The 17,564-nt window shown below is 49.2% G+C and overlaps 1 protein-coding gene across 5 annotated transcripts in view; it reads right to left on the bottom strand.

Annotated features, from left to right (window-relative positions):
- Positions 1-17,564, bottom strand: part of RERE (arginine-glutamic acid dipeptide repeats) — a 165,775-nt gene that overhangs the window by 28,608 nt on the left and 119,603 nt on the right. For all 5 annotated transcript variants that reach the window (XM_071449389.1, XM_071449391.1, XM_071449388.1 and 2 more), the window contains one exon: positions 12,695-12,775. In XM_071449389.1, the coding sequence (XP_071305490.1) occupies positions 12,695-12,775 (81 nt within the window). The remainder of the gene's footprint in view (positions 1-12,694; positions 12,776-17,564) is intronic.

Genomic DNA, 17,564 nt, shown 5'->3' with positions numbered 1-17,564 from the left:
ACATTCCACAGCTCTGGGAAGGAAACCCTGTGCCACGTGAGAGACACACCACAAGAGCTATTTCCTCCTTAAAAAACCCACTTTACTGTGCTTGATCTGCCCACATGCAAGCACAGGGGAAGTTGTGAGTGTCTCATGTATCATTCCACAAGTAATTCCACCTCTCCTGCTTTCCCCCTCATTAAACTCGGCACACTAACACTGCTAAGACACACAATCTGGTTTTGGTCCATCCTTGCAGGTGTTGTTTGTAAGGTAAACAGGCAATTTTTCTAATTAGTTCTATTGCTCAGGCCTCAGATGTGAAATCAGTCTGGAATTCAGCCCATTCCCACAGGATGTGAGGGTAACCAGGATTCCCTGTGCTGCTGACACTGCTGTCAGCAACTGCTACCCAGCAAACAGGGCAAAAAGTGCCATCTTTGGGGGGAAATGAAACAAAAGCTGCAAATCAAGAGCCATGTTTTCATGCAAAAGGACCTATGATAAAACTAAAAAGGAAAACATTGGAGAAGATGCACTAAACCCCTGGAATGTGAGTGGAACTTTTCCAGTGCCATTTCTCACAGCAGCACTGCCACCTCTTTAAAATGCCCCGTGGATCTTTCATACACAAACACCCAAGGGGCTCCACAATCACCTGCCAGGCAGCCCAGGCATGTGAGGATTCCTGGAGGGTTTCATTTGCAGCGTGTGCAATTCCCTCCCCCAGATCCCGGGAACTCCAGGCCTTCCCCAGCCCGTGCAGGCAGGCCTGGGACTTGGCAGGGAGGAGGAATTGGGCAGCTCTGGAGCATCAGTGATGGCAGAGCTGAGCAGCACCCCGGGAGAAAAGAGGAGTTTGGGGGAGCAGAGTAACCCAGGAGCCTGAACCCACCCACGTACAACACTGGAGAGAAAATCAGGGAGCAGCTCCTGTGTAAATCCTGATGGAGCTGAGGAGGGCAGCACTGCAAACCCTCACACTCCAGTGAAACGGGTATGCTGAAGCTAGACAAGTACTATGACATTTAAAAAAGCGTAGGAGATGTTTTGCAAATGCAGAGAAACACCCTTTGCAAATAAAAACCAAACAAAAAACCCCAACAAACATGCAACTAATACAAATTATTTCCTCACAGTCACAGCAGTTACCTTGAGCAGGCAAACACCCAACAACCAGAGCTCAAACAGGCAGAAGTTCCCACAGCACCCACAAAAATTCAAGTTTTCAAAACCACATTAAAAGTGGAAAAAGGTCTGTGAGTATCACACATAACTGAATTAGAACAGTTAAGCTCTTGCAGTGGCTGGGGAGAGACTGAAGCAGAAATACCTGAAAAATCAGAACTTCTAATTCCTAAAATATGAAGTCCCTGCTAGTGTGAGTTTGGGTTGGGGTTTTGTGTCGTTGTTGCTGATTTGTTTTGGGGTTTTCCCCTCACTTTGACGTGACCTTTATGGAATGGCAAACCCAGACTGAGCAGTGCCCCAGAAATGCTGTTTATCCACAGCCTGCAGGATTCCACCCACAACTTCAGCTCAGAGATGACAACTAAAGCAGCCAAACATAATGCCAGGCTCACTTTTAAACGTTTCTCATACCTTTGCTATTTAAGTTCCCCTGAAAAGGTCAAAGCAGAACTTCAGCAGCTCCAAGAAACGTGAAACCTTAGCGCCGGCACAAAGAGCTAAGCCAGCAATTCCGAGGTGATTCACAGCATCTGTTCATGCTCCTTAATTGCTGCAGCCACGAAAACTCGTGCAGTTGCAATCTGTAAGTGCCAGCAGGGCAGAGCTGCTGTGACTCAGGGCTGTAAACAGGGGAGGAGGGCCACGAAGGAGCCACAGGGGACAGGCACTGACACAGGAGCAGCCCCTGGATCTCTCTCTGCTCATGAGCTCCATGGAAAAGCAGCCGGAGAGGGGCAGGTGGGCCCATCCCAACCACAACCAGCAGCTCACAATGTCCCCGTTTCTCTACAGCAGCCACGTTCCTATTAAATAAAACCTTCTCAGAGCCTAATGCAGGATTTCCAAATATTTCCTGGGCAGTGCTGGGCTACAACCCTCTGGTTACTCAAATCCAGACTTCCCTCCTCTTCATCCTTTAGCTGAAAATCATCTGCATCATTTTTGAAGTCTTACAAATTTAAGACACAGAGATTTGTCTGAACCAAAACCATTATGAACCTTAATATAAAATAAATAGGTGGCAGATAGGAAGGGCAGTTTTATGCCCACAGTGAGCAGACAATTTCTTTTCAGAAGCTCTAAAAGCAATGTTTTTCTAAAGCCAGGCAACAACAAGAAGAAAAAAAATCTCTCCCATCAAATGGCACAGAGCAAGAACACGAGGTGGAATTGTTAAATCAATACAACTTTAGCAGAGCACTGAGGGAGGGAGGCCTTTGTCCCTTCCCCACAGCAAGGTGAAGGTCCAGTCACACAGCCCAGAGCTGCCCCTCAGCACTGGGATCAGGGAAAGGAGCTTTTCCTTTAGAGCCCAGGCTGTGCAAGGTTTATGGGGCATATTTGCCATCACAGCTCGATGGGGAAGGTTCTGCAGAGCAAACCCAAGGGCCCAAACCAAGCCCTCCTGTTTCTGTCCATTCTGCTCTCCCATTTCCCAGCTGTGTTCCTGCAGTGCAGTGCAGGAACCCATGGAGGAACTCTGTCTGTGGCACAGAGCTGCAGAGGAGCCAGCCAAGCTCCAGGGAGGCACAACCACCACAGGTGAGCAGGCAGAACACAACTTACAGCACAAAGCAAACTCACCCTCAACCCTGAAAGCGACTTTGGAAAGGGAAAATAACAGATGGGAAGCAGCAGACTGCAGGAACAGGGCAGGGAGAGAGAAAAGGGCTGCGTTTATAGCTCAGTGGGGCTTCTTTTGGTTTTACTTTGGCTTGTTTGTTGGGGAGGTGGCATGATTTACTTCTCCAGTTCCCTCTCATTGCAGCTGAGGTAATGAAAGACTTGGGCTTTGGCAAAGATCCCCTCCTCAGCCATAAAAATAAAAGAGAACTGTAATTAAACTTACCAGAAACAAAGCTAATCAAACTCAACAGTAACAAAGGGCAGCAGAAACACGTTCACTGTATCAGATCTTCCTTGCTGGCCCAAAGCCCAGAGTTTTCATTACATTTTTTTCCTTCCCCCCAATTTCACAAGAGCATTAAGCAGCCCTGGCCCAGGATGCCTCAGCTTTACAAACTATTTGTAGGAGATCAGCTTTTCATGATCCAAAAACCCAGCATGTGGAAAGTGTTAAGTCTTTCATGTAGTAGAGGAGGTTCTTAAAACTTCTACTGTTCGACTCAGAAATCTTGGAGCTTCACAGCCCATTAGAGGTTTGTGAACCACAGAGAAGGGCAGAGCTAGCAAAATAAATCAAGAGTTCCTGTGGGATGTCCTGGTGCTTTACACAAGAGGCACAGAGCAGGCCCCGGGTTGAGCACCAGGGAGGAGTTCTCAGATTGCAGGAGCAGGAGCTGGTTTACAACCTGGAATGTGCTCTCCTCCCTTTGAAGGGTCCGAGGCATCCTACAAAATCACTGTTTGTGTCAGGGGCACTGCAGGGGAAAAGGGAGCCCACAAAGTGTCTGGGGGTGGGGAAGGATCAGCCCAGCTCTCCCAGCCAAGAACAAACCCTTTCATCATGGCAATAAAAGCACTGAGCAGGACCCTCTCCTCGCTGCACAGGAGTCTGGTAGTGTACAGCCAACAATCCTCCCTGCCAGTGCTGCTCATCCCAGGTGAGCAGAGTCAGGAAGATTTCCCAACCACCAGGACGTCAGCAGCCGGGCTTTAGTCATCGTTCCTGTAACACTCTGTGTGTTTGTTAAAGCCCCAAGCTCTCAAATACAGCAATCACCCTGAGAGCAGCTCCTTCACTTCCAGCTCCCCAGCTCACCAAGCGTGCAAGGAAAAGGGCAATGCACAAACTCAACCTTGGAGGGTCTGAATCAGAAGGAAACACCCCTGCCACTGTGCTGGGATTTCAAAAACAGAGATGCAAGGAGCAGGAGGTTCTCTGTGGAGCCTGCTCTGCTCACTCAGCATCACCTGCACCCTCTTGGGCAGCCTGAAGCAGGAAGGGGGGGAAGGCTGGAATTCTGCCCTGCAGGATGCAGCCCCTCCAGACACCACAAACGGGGGATCCCAGCCCTGCAGGATCCTCATTCCTCACGAGCAGGAGTAGGAAACCCAAAGCCTGAGCATTTCACAGCTGTTCCACATACAGGAGACATTAATGCACCTTCTGGCAGGGAAAGGAGCCCCTCACATCCCACGTGCCCATAAATCCAGCCTGGGGCAGGTGTGCAGGGCCGTGGCTGACACACACAGCCCTCCTGGCAGCCTGCAGAACAGCAACAGGAGAAGTTCACCCAAAACGACATCACCCTCACCTAGAAGTAATCACCAGCATCTCTATGTGCTGACAATCTGAACTCCATCACACTCCTCAGTGTTCTCCCTTCAGATACAGACTGGAAAGGGAAAACAAAGCAAAAGCAAATGCAGCAGATTTCAATGTGTGATGTTAAATGTTTCTTCTGCTTACAGAGTCAGTTCTACCCACAAAGTGCTTCACCTCCTCTATGGCACAGCCTCTATCTATTCCAGCTCCCCATTCTCACTTTATTCCACCATCTCTGTCATTCCTGGGAGCCTTCCTTGGCATGAAAAAAAAACCAAGCAGCAAAAAAACCCCAGTAATCAAGCACTGCTTCTTTTTTACAGCTGGCTGGAAACAAAACTGACAAAATGAGTGCATCTGTCTCCTGGAGTTGTTCTTGTCTTTTCTCCCAGCTCCAGCAGCACACTCGAGGATATTTAGGAGTGGCTGAAGTGCTGGGGCTGCTGTGGGGCCAGGGGAAGGCAGAGGGTGCTGTTCTTACAGGGCCACCAGGGGCAGGAGGTGATGCCTGAGCCCAGGGATCTCCTGAGGAAGAACAAAGCTTGTTCTGTGCTCTGTGGCACTGAGGCTCACTCACTGCACCTCATCCTGTGCCCACAGAGGTTTCTCCTGTGCACAACCCTCTGCCCCAGCTGTGACCCCCACGGGCCAGGCACAGCTCCCTGGGTGTCTGAGGAGCCAAACTCTGCTCTGGCTGCCCTGGGACACAGCTCCCCACACGTCTGAGCCGCTGCTGTTCATTCACTCCTTCAACTCCAAACTCAGAGCAAACTCTGCAGCAGCAGCAGCTCTTGGAGCTGTGATCTGTGTCCCACACACTGCAAACACCCACGGAGAGCAGCACACACAGCCTCACCTGCAGAGGGTCCCCTCCCAGCCCTTTCCAAAGCCAGCCCCCAGGCAGGATTACACAGATGCATTTCCTCCAGGAGTTACCTGCATTTTCAAACATTAGCACTGCTCTGGGACAGGATGTCCCACCATCAGCACTGCTTCATTTCTGCCTTTCTGAAAGCCATTTTCCAGCTTTAGAGCTCATCTTCAGTCAGTGACTGCATGGGGAGCAAACACCACCAAGGCTTTGATGGAAAAGTCTTACCAGGCTGGGACACTCAACCATGAAAATAAACTGCACAAACCCTTTTCCAGACACCTATTTTATGTACCTGCAATTCACAGGACCTCGGGGTTGATGTCTGAGTATTTGATACAATCTGACAACTGCCAGGCAAGAAAAAAAAGCTGCTGGTTTTTCTCACAGGGAAAGAAAATACAGAATAAATAAATATACAGCTGTTGATGAACGAAAGCATTTTAACCGGAGTCACACATACCCTTCAGCACAGATGCAAGAGAGAATTCACAATAGGAAAATAAACAAACTGAAATTCCTTAGGATGGTGAATTATAAACAGAAAGTAAGGAAAATGCGGTGGAACAGAACTCTGAGGAGCAGCATTGTGTTCTCTCAGTTGCTGAGGAAGGCTCAGACAATATTGTATCAATTACCCAAATAATCTTGGCTTGTATCTCTGACTACAGACTTTTCCCTACAAAGCAGAAATTGTCCTTCCTGGCTCCCTGACAGAGCTCGATGCAATTGCCTAATGGCCCTCTTTTACTTGCAACAATATTTTACTCCTACCTACCTCTAAACCTTCAGAGAAAAATAAACAATGAGATCCAATCTTGTAATGTAAAATAATAAAAAAAAAGCCACTGGAGTGCAGAGCTGATTTATTGCCCGTGCTAAAGTCAATTCTAGAGTCCAGCTGGCACAGTGAACACACCTTCTGCTTTAATGCTCTCCATCTATGAGGGTTTCTTAGGAAGAAAGTCAAATAAGCAGCTCATTTTTTGAGCTGATGACGCTGTAATTTACCTTTGGCATACAAAAGTAAAACGATACAATTGAAAATTAATCCTCTTATTGTCTTAGGAGAATGCTTAAGAGATTTAAAACAAAAACAATAAAAACAAAGCACATTTTAGGTACTTCCTTTCTTTGGTTTTGTCTGCTTCAGCTGGAACTGAGACAGGCAGGTTTGGGAAAGGGCATTTTGGTCTTTGGAAGCTGGAGCCAGTCCTTAATCAATGATTAATCAATGAGCACACACGTGGCACAGGCCAGGGGAAAGGGCTGCTGAGAGCTGGGCAGATGCAGCTCCAGGAGATGGGAACTCACTCACTCAGGGAACTGAAATAGAGGAACACAGGTGTATGGGCACCTCTGGGAGATGGGGATTCACAGATTGGGAATACAGGATACACTCAGGGAACTGAAATAAAGGAACACAGGTGTGTGAGCACCTCTGGGAGATGGGGATTCACAGGACTGGGAATGCAGGATACACTTAGGGAACTGAAATAAAGGAACACAGGTGTATGGGCACCTCCAGGAGATGGGGATTCACAGGACTGGGAATACAGGATACACTCAGGGAACTGGACTAAGGGAACACAGGTGTGTGAGCACCTCCAGGAGCTGGGAGTTCTGCCTGCCAGGAGCTGAGCTCACCTGAACACCTGCAATCCCTTCAGAGATGAAGACAGACACCATGCTGGGTGTGAGTGAAACCTTTACGTCTCTTTAAAGGCCTTTCCAAACCTCCTGGTTTATTATCCAATAAAGTTATGACATTTGCAATAGGTTTAACAGTTAAAACTTCTGAAAACAAAGCAGAGCACAGGGAACACACACACTGAACATCCCTCTGCAAACAGCCTTCAGCTCAGAGCCACTCCAGTTCAGGAATGTCTCCATCTGAGCTCAGCAGGTCCTTGCATTCCTGGTGAGCAGCACCAAGGGCCTGCCTCAGCACCCTGCCTCACCTGGAGCCAAACACCAACCCAGAGCTCCTCCTCCTCCCTCAGCTGGGACTGCTCACAAAAACAGGAAAATAAAAAAATAAAAAAGGCAGCAGGCTCCCTCCAGAAGAGTTTGTTATGCAAATGACTCGGTGGTTTCACTTACACAGGAAAAGCAGCTGCTGCCTCTGCCCCTTTTGCTACCTGGACTGAAGCCCAGGAGGATTTTTGCTGTGACACAGAGAGAAGTCTCAGGCTCTCATCTGAAATAATCTGGGGAAGGTGAAGCCACGAGCCCCTGAGTGAGCAGAGCAGAGCCCTGTGCCTGCAGTGGCAGCTCTGGAAGCAGCAGCAGCAGCAGAGAGCAGATGAAATGAAAAGAAGCAGTGGCTGTTTATGTTGGCAGTCGCTTCAAACTCTAATGGAAAATTTCAGCTCTGACTGCATCCAGGCTAGAACAAGTTATTAAAGAAAAAGGTTCAGCTCTCAAACAGAAAAGGCTTCCACGGCTTGTCCCTCTCTGAACAGCAAAGACAAGCAGGAAATAATGTGCCTTGACTGCAGTGTATTAATATTCCATCATTGGGGGAATATGGCCTCAAATAAAGCAGATTTCCTTGGGGAGAGCAGGCAGGGATAAAGCCCACGCCACAGCTCCTGCTACAAACAAGGCTCACCACTAAATGCAAATATTAAAAAGCCAATGCAGGGCTAAGTAATCACTTTATAGCAACAGACCAAGAGATATTCATCTAATTATCCCCCTGCTTTGATCAAAGGCACTCTGCTATTTGAACAATTGTGTCGAGGGAGCAGCTCTACCTCTCAGATGCTCAGGAGAGCCTTGCACAAATATTCCTGGGGCTGCTGGCTGCCATCAGGAGTGCCAGGGGAGGGGACAGACACCTTGCCAGCCTGCACATATGGCAACTGCACTGACCTTTCAGCTACTCCATGTTTGCACTATATTTAAGTGCTACTCAGGAAGCCAATATTGTGTATTATGTAACACGAGATTAAGCATTAATGAGGCAAGAATAAAATTGTTTATCTAAACCCCAATCTAAAATTAAACAGAAGTTTATGCTGAAAGCTCACACTGCACTCATTCTGCCTCCTAACACTAACAGAGCACAGCTTATTTAGTCTCTGAGGTAAGTCCCAGCAGCATTTAATTTGAAGAGGAAGATTTTACTATCAGAAGAGAGACCATTTTTCCTAAAGAAATGATGCATATTTAGCTCTTCTGTGCATAAATACAGCACACTGCAGGTATTTCAGTGTCAGGAAACAGCCAATATTCATAACTCCTGTTTACACTGTGCTTCAGAGCTAAATAAAGGAGCATCCACCCAGAGGCAAGATCTTTGGATTGCACTCTGTCATCTCTTGCTCAGCAGCCAAACCCAGAATCACACACCCCACAGATACCTATGTGCTCAGCAGGGAAATTCAACCCAAAATTAGCCTGGAGTCTGTGTGCCTGCACAAAGAGCCACTGTCCTGCCCTGGGCTCCCTGCAGGGCCAGCGAGGAGCAGAGAGGGGCACGGGGACCTTGCCCAGAGCCCTGTGCCAGGAACTGTCCCTGGGCAGCACAGGAGCTTCTGGAGACCCCCAGAACCTCCCCAGAGCTGTCACCCCTGCTCCCAGGAGGGCCCAGAGTGCTCAGGACCATCCCCAGGAGGCACCAGGTGGCTCCAGAATCCCCATTCAGCTGCAGCCCAGGCCATGGCAGGGTGGCCATGGGTAACAGGACACCCCTGCTGCCCCTAGGGAGGGACAGTCACACACATCCCCACTTCTGGGGCACTGCTCAGACAATTCCCCTGCCCAGAGCAGGCTGCAGGAGCCCCAGGAGAACAACCCTGATCCTGCTGGCACAGCTCAGCCCAACTGCAAGGGCAGCCTGAGCTGAGGACAGGCTGGGCAGCAGGAGCCAGCCCTGGGTCCCAGCAAGGTGACACCAGGAGCTGGCACCCTCCTGCTCCATTCCCTGCTTGCATTTACCTCCTGCACCAAGCCAACAGAGTTAAGCTGCTCCCAGGAACACAGGAAGGCAATCCCCAACCTTGGAGGCATTTAAGTACCTTTATCTCAGGCCTATCACAATGCTGGTGCTTCTAAAACTCTCCAATTCAAGTAGCTCAGTGTAATCATCTAAAGAATTCAGAGCAGAATGTTAAATACTCTGAAAATCCTGTATTATCACCAAGTTTTAGCAAATTATCCCAAAATGGGTGGATGGGAGGGGAATAAAACCACGTTTAAAGCCAAAGCAGACAGTTAGGGAAACTGTTGCCAGCTGTGCACCTTTCATTCTCACAACATGGGAATTTAAATGAAAGTAATTATTGAAAACTGTTCATGCCACTGAAAAGCCTCCAAAATCCACTCCTTCCCATGAAGAGCAACCAGAAGTGCAGCTAAGCAGGAACCAAAGGGGAACAGGGCAGTTCATCCCTGCAGCCAAGGGGAAACCACCCAGGGGAAGACAAAAGGGAAAAAGCTGCATGGGAATAGAGGAGAAGGGGCCTTTCAGCCAGGTCAGTGGAACCCAAGGAAGTCTCAGGAGTTTCATTTAAAATCTCATGGCTCAGGTACACGGAGGCACTTTTCCTCCAGGTCAGCACTGATCCTACATGAAAGCAGCACCTGCCTTGATCCAGTGCAGTCATTCACTCCACTGGGAACCCCTCCTGGACAGAAACACGGAAATCAACTGGAAATGTGAAATAAATAAAGCAGCGGAGTGGAGACCCAGACAAACACACCTTTGATATGGAATACACATTCTCTTTCATAAAGCTTTTTTTTTCCCTTGAGGATTATCATTTAGAATAAATAATTTTAAAAATTTGTTGAAAAACTATGTTAAACTAGTTAAGACACACATTGATGAATGCAGGGTTTTCTCAAAAGATGTTGCACACTAACTGTGGAGGGGGAAAAGCCAAGGCACAAGTGAAATGGGACATTCCTTAGCACACTTGTGCAAGCTCAGCATGGCCTGATTCTCATCTCACCCTTCCCAAAGCAGACAAGAAACACAACCTCATGTTCACATCCTGGTTTCCTGCACAGCAGCCTCAGCTTGGTTTAACATGAAATAACATGAAACAGGCCTGGTCTCTGCAAGAATTCCCTGTTTCTGTTGTATTTCCTTTCCTCCCACTGTTTTCCATGCTTCAGGTCCAGGGTGACATTGGGGAGAATTTTCCCCAGGGAAGGTTCTAGGAAAGGACACATTTTACAGAAATCATGGTAATAAGGAGATTTAACTTTCAGTGGGGATTGCTGAGGCAAAACCCCTTGGGTCCCCTCCCCAAACCCTCAGTGACCAGAAGGAAAACTCTGAATAAACCAAATGTCCAAGAGCCACAGGGGCAAGTCACTGCAAGAATGCCCCTGACACATCTTTAAGCACCTGGAAGTTGCTTTAGTATCCATATAACAACTTTTTACAGTTTTATTAGTTATCAATTATCCATTAGTATCCATTTGACAACTTTTTAGAGTTTCACTCATATTAATATGGAGGCTGAACATGAGAATAAAGCCTTTATCTGGTGTTTCTGGAATTGCTACAGGGTTACTTCACACTGCAACAGAAAAATGGCAGGCAAAGTATCTGAAATTATTCTGGTGATGAAAAAATGCAGACAGATTAATCCCAAAGCCTTGTCACTTACATTACTCATTATTCCACTTTAAGGAACAGGAGCAAAACCGTACAGTCAAATATTTACTGCAGCCTTTATGCTGCAATCTCTTCCTACAGCAGAAAGGCTGTAAATTTTGGCTGGAAAAGATTGGGAATTAAAGAAAGCAGAAGTGAGGCCTGTGGGCAAAAATAGGAAGCAGAGATTATAAACAACCCGTGGTAGGTCAAAGGTTATTTGTAGATCAGTTACCACAGGGGCTAAAAAAACCCCTGAGCCCAAAGCCATCAACATGATACTTCCCACAGCTCAGACTTCGTATTTAGTCTCCTCTGCAGTAAAAAATTAGACCTAATGAAACAAAAATATCACACTTGAAAAATGAGAGCTTCTGTGAGGTTTAACACCACTTGCAAAACTTTTACAGAAACCCCAAGGCCAAGCTCCAATGTGAGAAGTTAAGCAGCACAAACAGGGGCAGGCACCTGCCCAAACTCTCCATTTTTCAGGGCTTTTTTTTTCTCCTCCCCCCTGCAAAATGTTTTTCTCCATCACAAAAAAAAAACCAATAACAAACCCACATTTCATATTTAAAATATAAATTTCAATTTATAAAGACACAATATACTTCAGAGCTCCTGTAAGCTCTGAAGAGGACTTTTTGCCCCTCAGCAAGTTTACCAATCAGCAGAATCCATTTCTAGAAGCAAGCACTGATTTGTTCTAGACCCTTTCTAGGAGATATTCTGGAGCCAAGAGGAAAGGCACGGTACGTGTAGGTTTGCTAGATGCTGATAAGATCCATCCTATTCCAGCATTCCCTCCCAGCTGTCACCTTTCCAGAGCTCCACACCTCACAATCCAACAGGATCCTCGAGTCCACCAAGACCTGAGCAGCAATCTGAGCTTCCTTTCTCAGCAGGATGAGCGAACTCGTAATTGTCTCATCCTCCCCTTCCTTTCTAACTCACACAGTGTTACTATTTACCACCCCGAGATTTGTGTTATCACAGCACTGTCTCACAGGAACCTCGGGGAGGAGAATGGAACCATCCCACAGAAACTGAGAGCTTTTTAAATATCATTACAGCCACGCTCTTCCCCAGCGCACATCCAGCCTGCACACCTACACAAGTCTGAGCGCTCTGTGACGCTTCAAATCCCTGACACGCTGCTAGAAAACAGTCCAGAGCTCCATTTGCACGGAGCTGCCTCCCTGCTAAAGCCAGAATAAAAACGAAAGCACTCTCCCAAAGGCTCGAGGACACCTGCAGGACACAGCCCGAGGCTCTTCTGGGGCAAACGGCAAAGGGACCGCGGCTTCCCGAGGCATCCCAATGTCCTGTGCAGGGTTTGGGGTGCAGGGACAGGGTTACATAACCCCGAGAACACCGGGGCACGGCGGGGCCAGGCACGGGAAGGGTTAAGCAGAGCGCGGTGCGGGTCACGGCAGACCCCGATCCCATCAGATGCTGCTTTGGTTTAGGTTTTCTCTATTTACCCGCTGCCACTCGAGCCCCGCCGGGTGACACAAAATGTATTATCCCATCGTAATGTCAGAATTTAAAATTAGATTCGCTCTCCATAAATACACTTCAGCCAGGCTCAGTGGCTCCGTCCAGCCATGACGATTATTTTATGTAACATCTTTCACAGCCCAAGACCTAAAAACTGCACTAAAAACCAGCAGCTGCCTTGGCTGGCTGAGGATTTCTCTTCCGTTTATCTGAGGAGAATTCGGGGTAAAAAGGAAAGAGTTTCGCAAGATCAAACAGCGAAGCAGCGAGAGAAAAAGCGAATTACATAAAGTCCAAATGTACTTACGGTCTCCTTATTGGGAAGCAACTCCTTTCGGATTCTGAAGAAGTTCTTGCCGTACTGCCTCAACCCCTTAATAAACCGTTTCTGCGATAAAAGATAACAAAAACAGCGTGTCAGCAGCAGCAGCAAAAAAAAAAAATGTTAAAAAAAAAAAAAATTGAAAAAAATCCCCCAAACGGCGGCGGTGAATCGGCGCCGGGAGCCCGGGGAAGCGAACGCACCTACAGGGCTGCGAACGGGGGAAAGGGCTCGGGAAAGACACCGAAAATCCCCAGCCGCATCCCCTCCTTCCGCCGGCAAGTTCAGCGCTCGGAGCTCCGCCGGAGCCGGGGCCGCTCGGAGCCGCTCGGAGCCGCTCGGGGCCGCGGCCGCTGCCGGAGCCGGGGCCGGGCAGCGCGGGCAGAGCGCGGCGCAGGGCTCGGGGCAGGTGCCGCAGGGGTTAAAGGCTCGCAGCCCCCGCGTTCCTCGGCGGGGCTCGCTCGGGCCGGGGCCGGGCAGCGGGGCCGGGCGCGGAGCGGAGCCGAGCCCCGGAGCAGCCGCGCAGGGCCGGGCGGAGGCGGCGGCGCCCAGCGTGTGATGGCGGCGGGGCTGGGCGGGCGGCTCCGCGGGGCGCGCCGCAAAAGGCGGCCTGGATCGCCGGCCCCCCTCAGCCGCGGGCCCGGGCCCGGCCCCGGCACCGCCGCCGCCTCCTCCGCCCGCCGGGCTCGGCCCCGACGCCGCCCCCGGCAGCCCCGGCAGCGGCCGCCGCCCGGCCCCGGGCCCGGCAGCCGCCAGCGCCGAGCGGCCGCGGCACCGCTCCCTGCTCGCTCCTGCTCGTCCTCTCTCCCTCCCGCTCGTCCTCGTCCTCTCCCGGCCCCTTCCCCGCTCCAGCCGCGGCCCGGGGCTCCAGCCCTGCCCGCGGCCTCTCCCGGCACATCCCCGCAGGAGCCAGCAGCGATGTAAGGCTGAACAAAGTGCCTCTCTCTATTCTAGAGAAGGACTTCTTCCTTCCCTGTGCACACCGAAATAAAAAGGCTTTTTCCTTTCCTATCAACACCGTATGCAGGTTTTAACAACAAGCAGATAGGAAATTTCTGCCTGCAAAACCGATAGGGGATGGTGAGTATGTGGGCCCTACTATTCCAGGGAAAGGAGGGAAATGACAATTCCTAATTCCCTAAAAAGAAACAAGCAAAAAAAAATAAAAGGCCTTTTCCTTTGCTATAAACACTGTGTACAGCTATAAACAACGAGCAAATAACAAATCCTGTCTGCAAAAAAGATAATGGATGCTGAGTATGTGGGCCCTACTATTCCAGGGAAGGGAGGGAGATGAGATTTTAAAATCCCTGAGAGAGAAACGAGCCTCAAGTTGGCTTAATGTATTTTGGATCACATCTTTTTGCAAACATCTGCTGGAAGGAGGTGGGCAGGGATCGGAGGCTTCCACGGAGGGCATGAGGACTCCCAAAAAGGTGAATTCTCTGCTCAAACGGAGCTCCCGGCTCCCAGCACAGCCCTGGATGCAGGAAGAGCCTGTCTGGAGCCTCCAGGATCCTGCAGGTTCGCTCGCACAGGGATCTATCCTCACCTAACCCTGACCCTCAGAACCAGCAAGACTGCAGAGTTCGCCAGGAACGTGCCCGGGGCCACGGAGACGGGAATTAACCAGCGCTTGTAAAGGCTTGGAGATTACAGTGTGAGATTTACTCATACCCACCTGCTCCATGCCCACAGCCCACACAGCGCCCCGGAGTGCAGCGTTCCAGGGCTGCCTGAGCTCCCAAACATGGGAGGTTTTACTGTCTGCCCCCAGACACAGGCAGAAGCCACCAGGTACCTGCAGAGCAGGATGCTGAGTGCCCACAGCTGCTCCCACTCTCATTTTTGTCATTAATGCTGGGCTGGGGGGGTGGATCCCTCCCCTGGCACCACAAAGCTCTGGCTGGTGCTCTGGGCAGGAGAAGGTGGCAGCAGCAGTGACAAACACAGCCCAGCACCACTCCCAGCATCCCAGAGAGCAGAGCAATCCCTGTCTGCAGGAATTCAACAGCTAAATGGGGAAACATGGAAAGGCAGGCACTGCATAAAATGAGAACACCCAATTCCTGTTCCTTATTTTGCCCAAGACTTACTATGGTGCGCTTGAATTCTTGGGCAACCATTTAATTTATTTTTTAAGATTCCTTTTAACCAAACTATGTTATATTTGGGTTGTGTTGTGATTCAACTCTATTAATAAAACCTGTGACAAACTGTTTTCCTTTGACCCCATGGGATGCCAGAAGTTCCTGCTGGAAATGCAAGCCCAGCACGGAGCCCATCAGAATAACAGAACTGGAGGGACCTTGAACGCTGCTCCAAATTTGCAAGTAGGAATGAAGTCAATCCTTCTGGCCAATTCTGCTGTCACCTTTATTGGTGTACAGACCTATCCCTGGGCCACTGAGAGACACCCAACTCTAAAGGAGCTTTGTGCCTCTTGGAAAGGCAAGAGAGAGACACTTCTTAATATACAAATAACAACAAAGCACACCAAAAATCATTTCAGAAACTCAGACAGAAATTCTAGAGCTTAATAATAATTTTTAACAAACCATTTTCAGATTTTCCTTCCTATTCTAGACGTCCATTAATTCAGGCAGCATGGCCCATTCTCCCTGCAGCAAGAACAGGACTTTTCTCCAAGTCACGCCCAACACAGACCTCAAAATGCCTTTAAACACAACAGAACAGAATAGCTGCACACCAAATCAGAGGTGACCTGTTGCTCCCTGGTGTCTCACAAAGCAGAGTGCCTGACACTGATTGAATTTGCTCTCCCCTGCACAATGACATGCACCAGTGCTGCAGGAGATGCTGCACTGCTCACAGGAGGCATCTGAGAGCGACAGCTGCCAAGCTAAAATAGCCTCAAACACAGGGCTGAGGCTCAGGCCCGTGGATGAGTTTGGGTAAGAAGTGGAAGTGGCTCTGGAGCACAATGGTTTCATTTTTACAAGTACATAATTTGGATTTTTAGGACAAACATTTCAATTTCAGCACTTCTGTTTAACTTTAAAAGATTGCTTATGACAGGATTCTGTCAGCATTATTGTTTGTGCCACTCACTGAAGACAAACTGTGCCACAATTAAAGAAGTGCTGTGGGTAATGGAGCAGCTTTAGGAAATCCCAGGGCCTGTGGGGCAGGCGGTGCTGACAGACACAGCTCAGTTTTATGGGGTGGTTTCCATGGCTATTGCCCAGCCCCAGCACGAGGCCTCCTCCTGCCATTTGATAATTTGATGAAATGCATCAGATGCTGCAGCATCCTGCGTGTCACAGGAGCTATAAATAACCAGGGCAGAACAAGGAACAAGCGTGTTAATGTCTGCCTGCTGCTGCTGGCAGGTGCCCTGTGTCACCAGAGGAACAAACCACAGAGCCATGCAGGTCCCCTGCTTCATCCTGAGGAACAAACCTCCTGAAAGATCCACAGAGCCCTGCAGATCCCCTGTTTCACCCAGAGGAACAAACCTCCTGAAAGAGCCACAGAGCCCTGCAGGTCCCCTGCTTCACCCTGAGGAACAAACCTCCTGAGAGAGCCACAGAGCCCTGCAGATCCCCTGTGTCACCCAGAGGAACAAACCTCCTGAGAGAGCCACAGAGCCCTGCAGGTCCTGCTTCATCCTGAGGAACAAACCTCCTGAGAGAGCCACAGAGCCCTGCAGATCGCCTGTTTCATCCCTCCTGGCAGGACCCACAGAGCCCTGCAGGTCCCTGTTTCATCCCTCCTGAGAGAGCCACAGAGCCCTGCAGGTCCCTGTTTCATCCCTCCTGGCAGGACCCACAGACCCATTCTGTGCCTGACAGAGCTCAGCTGGCACGTTTGGCACGTTTGGCAGTGCCAGCCTGAGCTCCTGCGTTTCCATCGTGCCCAGGTCACAGCCTGGCAGGAGGAGCTGCCTGCTGCAAACCCTGCACCCCGTGTGCTCCTCCAGCCCAAAAACTCCAAATGAAGCCGCTGCTGAAAGGGTGCACCAGTAACATCCACTGCAAAAACAACCACCAACCTGCTCAGTCAACTCCCACCTGAAGATTTCCACCTGAAACCTCCAGAGAGGCAGCACAACTCTGATGAACCTGCAGATTCATCACTGCTGTTAAGGTGTCCCTTCTGACGTGGGGCTGCAATCCAGTTCAGAGCTCATTGTTTTCTCTAAGAAATTCCACGTGCTGCTTCATTCCCTCCCTATGATTCCCACCTGGTTAATGAGTGAAGAGCATTGTGTAATGCAAAACATTTACACACAGGGCCTCTTCTGATCTTTCTCAATCCAGGAAATGAGGATTTTATTTCTCAATCTTTCTAATAAAAAACGAAATCAAATCACCTCTTTAGACTATGTCCAAGAACAGTGAGTTCTTATCTCAACCTCTTCCTTAATTCTAAGCAAATAAAATGGGAGATTTTGCTGTTATGAAAGCAGTAAGTTCAGTGCATGTCTGGAAAGGCCAGGCTTTCCAGGCAGATGCCAATGGAAGTTGTCACTACCTTCCATATTTAATATGCATTTTAAAGTTTTATAATAAATATGGTAGGAAAATTTATGAGGTTTCCATTAACAGCAGATAAACAGTAAATACATGAAAGCATCTTTACTTCTTGATCTTCACAAGCTGCAAAACTTCTGTTCAGCGTGCAGCACATTTAGAGATACTTGAAAGGAAAATCACGTTTTCACCCGGTTCTCTCACGCGAAGACACAGAAAACCAAAACGTTTTGGTGGTGTTCATGAGATCCCAGTCTGTATGACAAGGCAGGGATGCTCCCCCTGGAAATTCAAAGCCCTGTGCAGAGTGCAGCCCTGGTCACCCACACAAGCCCTACACTCCCCAGGCCATCTGCCCG

Source organism: Agelaius tricolor, unplaced genomic scaffold (assembly GCF_023055355.1).
Source record: "Agelaius tricolor isolate 1412-34295 unplaced genomic scaffold, bAgeTri1.0.p SCAF_28, whole genome shotgun sequence".
Classification (NCBI taxonomy): Eukaryota; Metazoa; Chordata; class Aves; order Passeriformes; family Icteridae; genus Agelaius; species Agelaius tricolor.
Note: the sequence above shows the minus strand (reverse complement) of the source record. Positions and strands in the feature narration are given on the sequence as shown.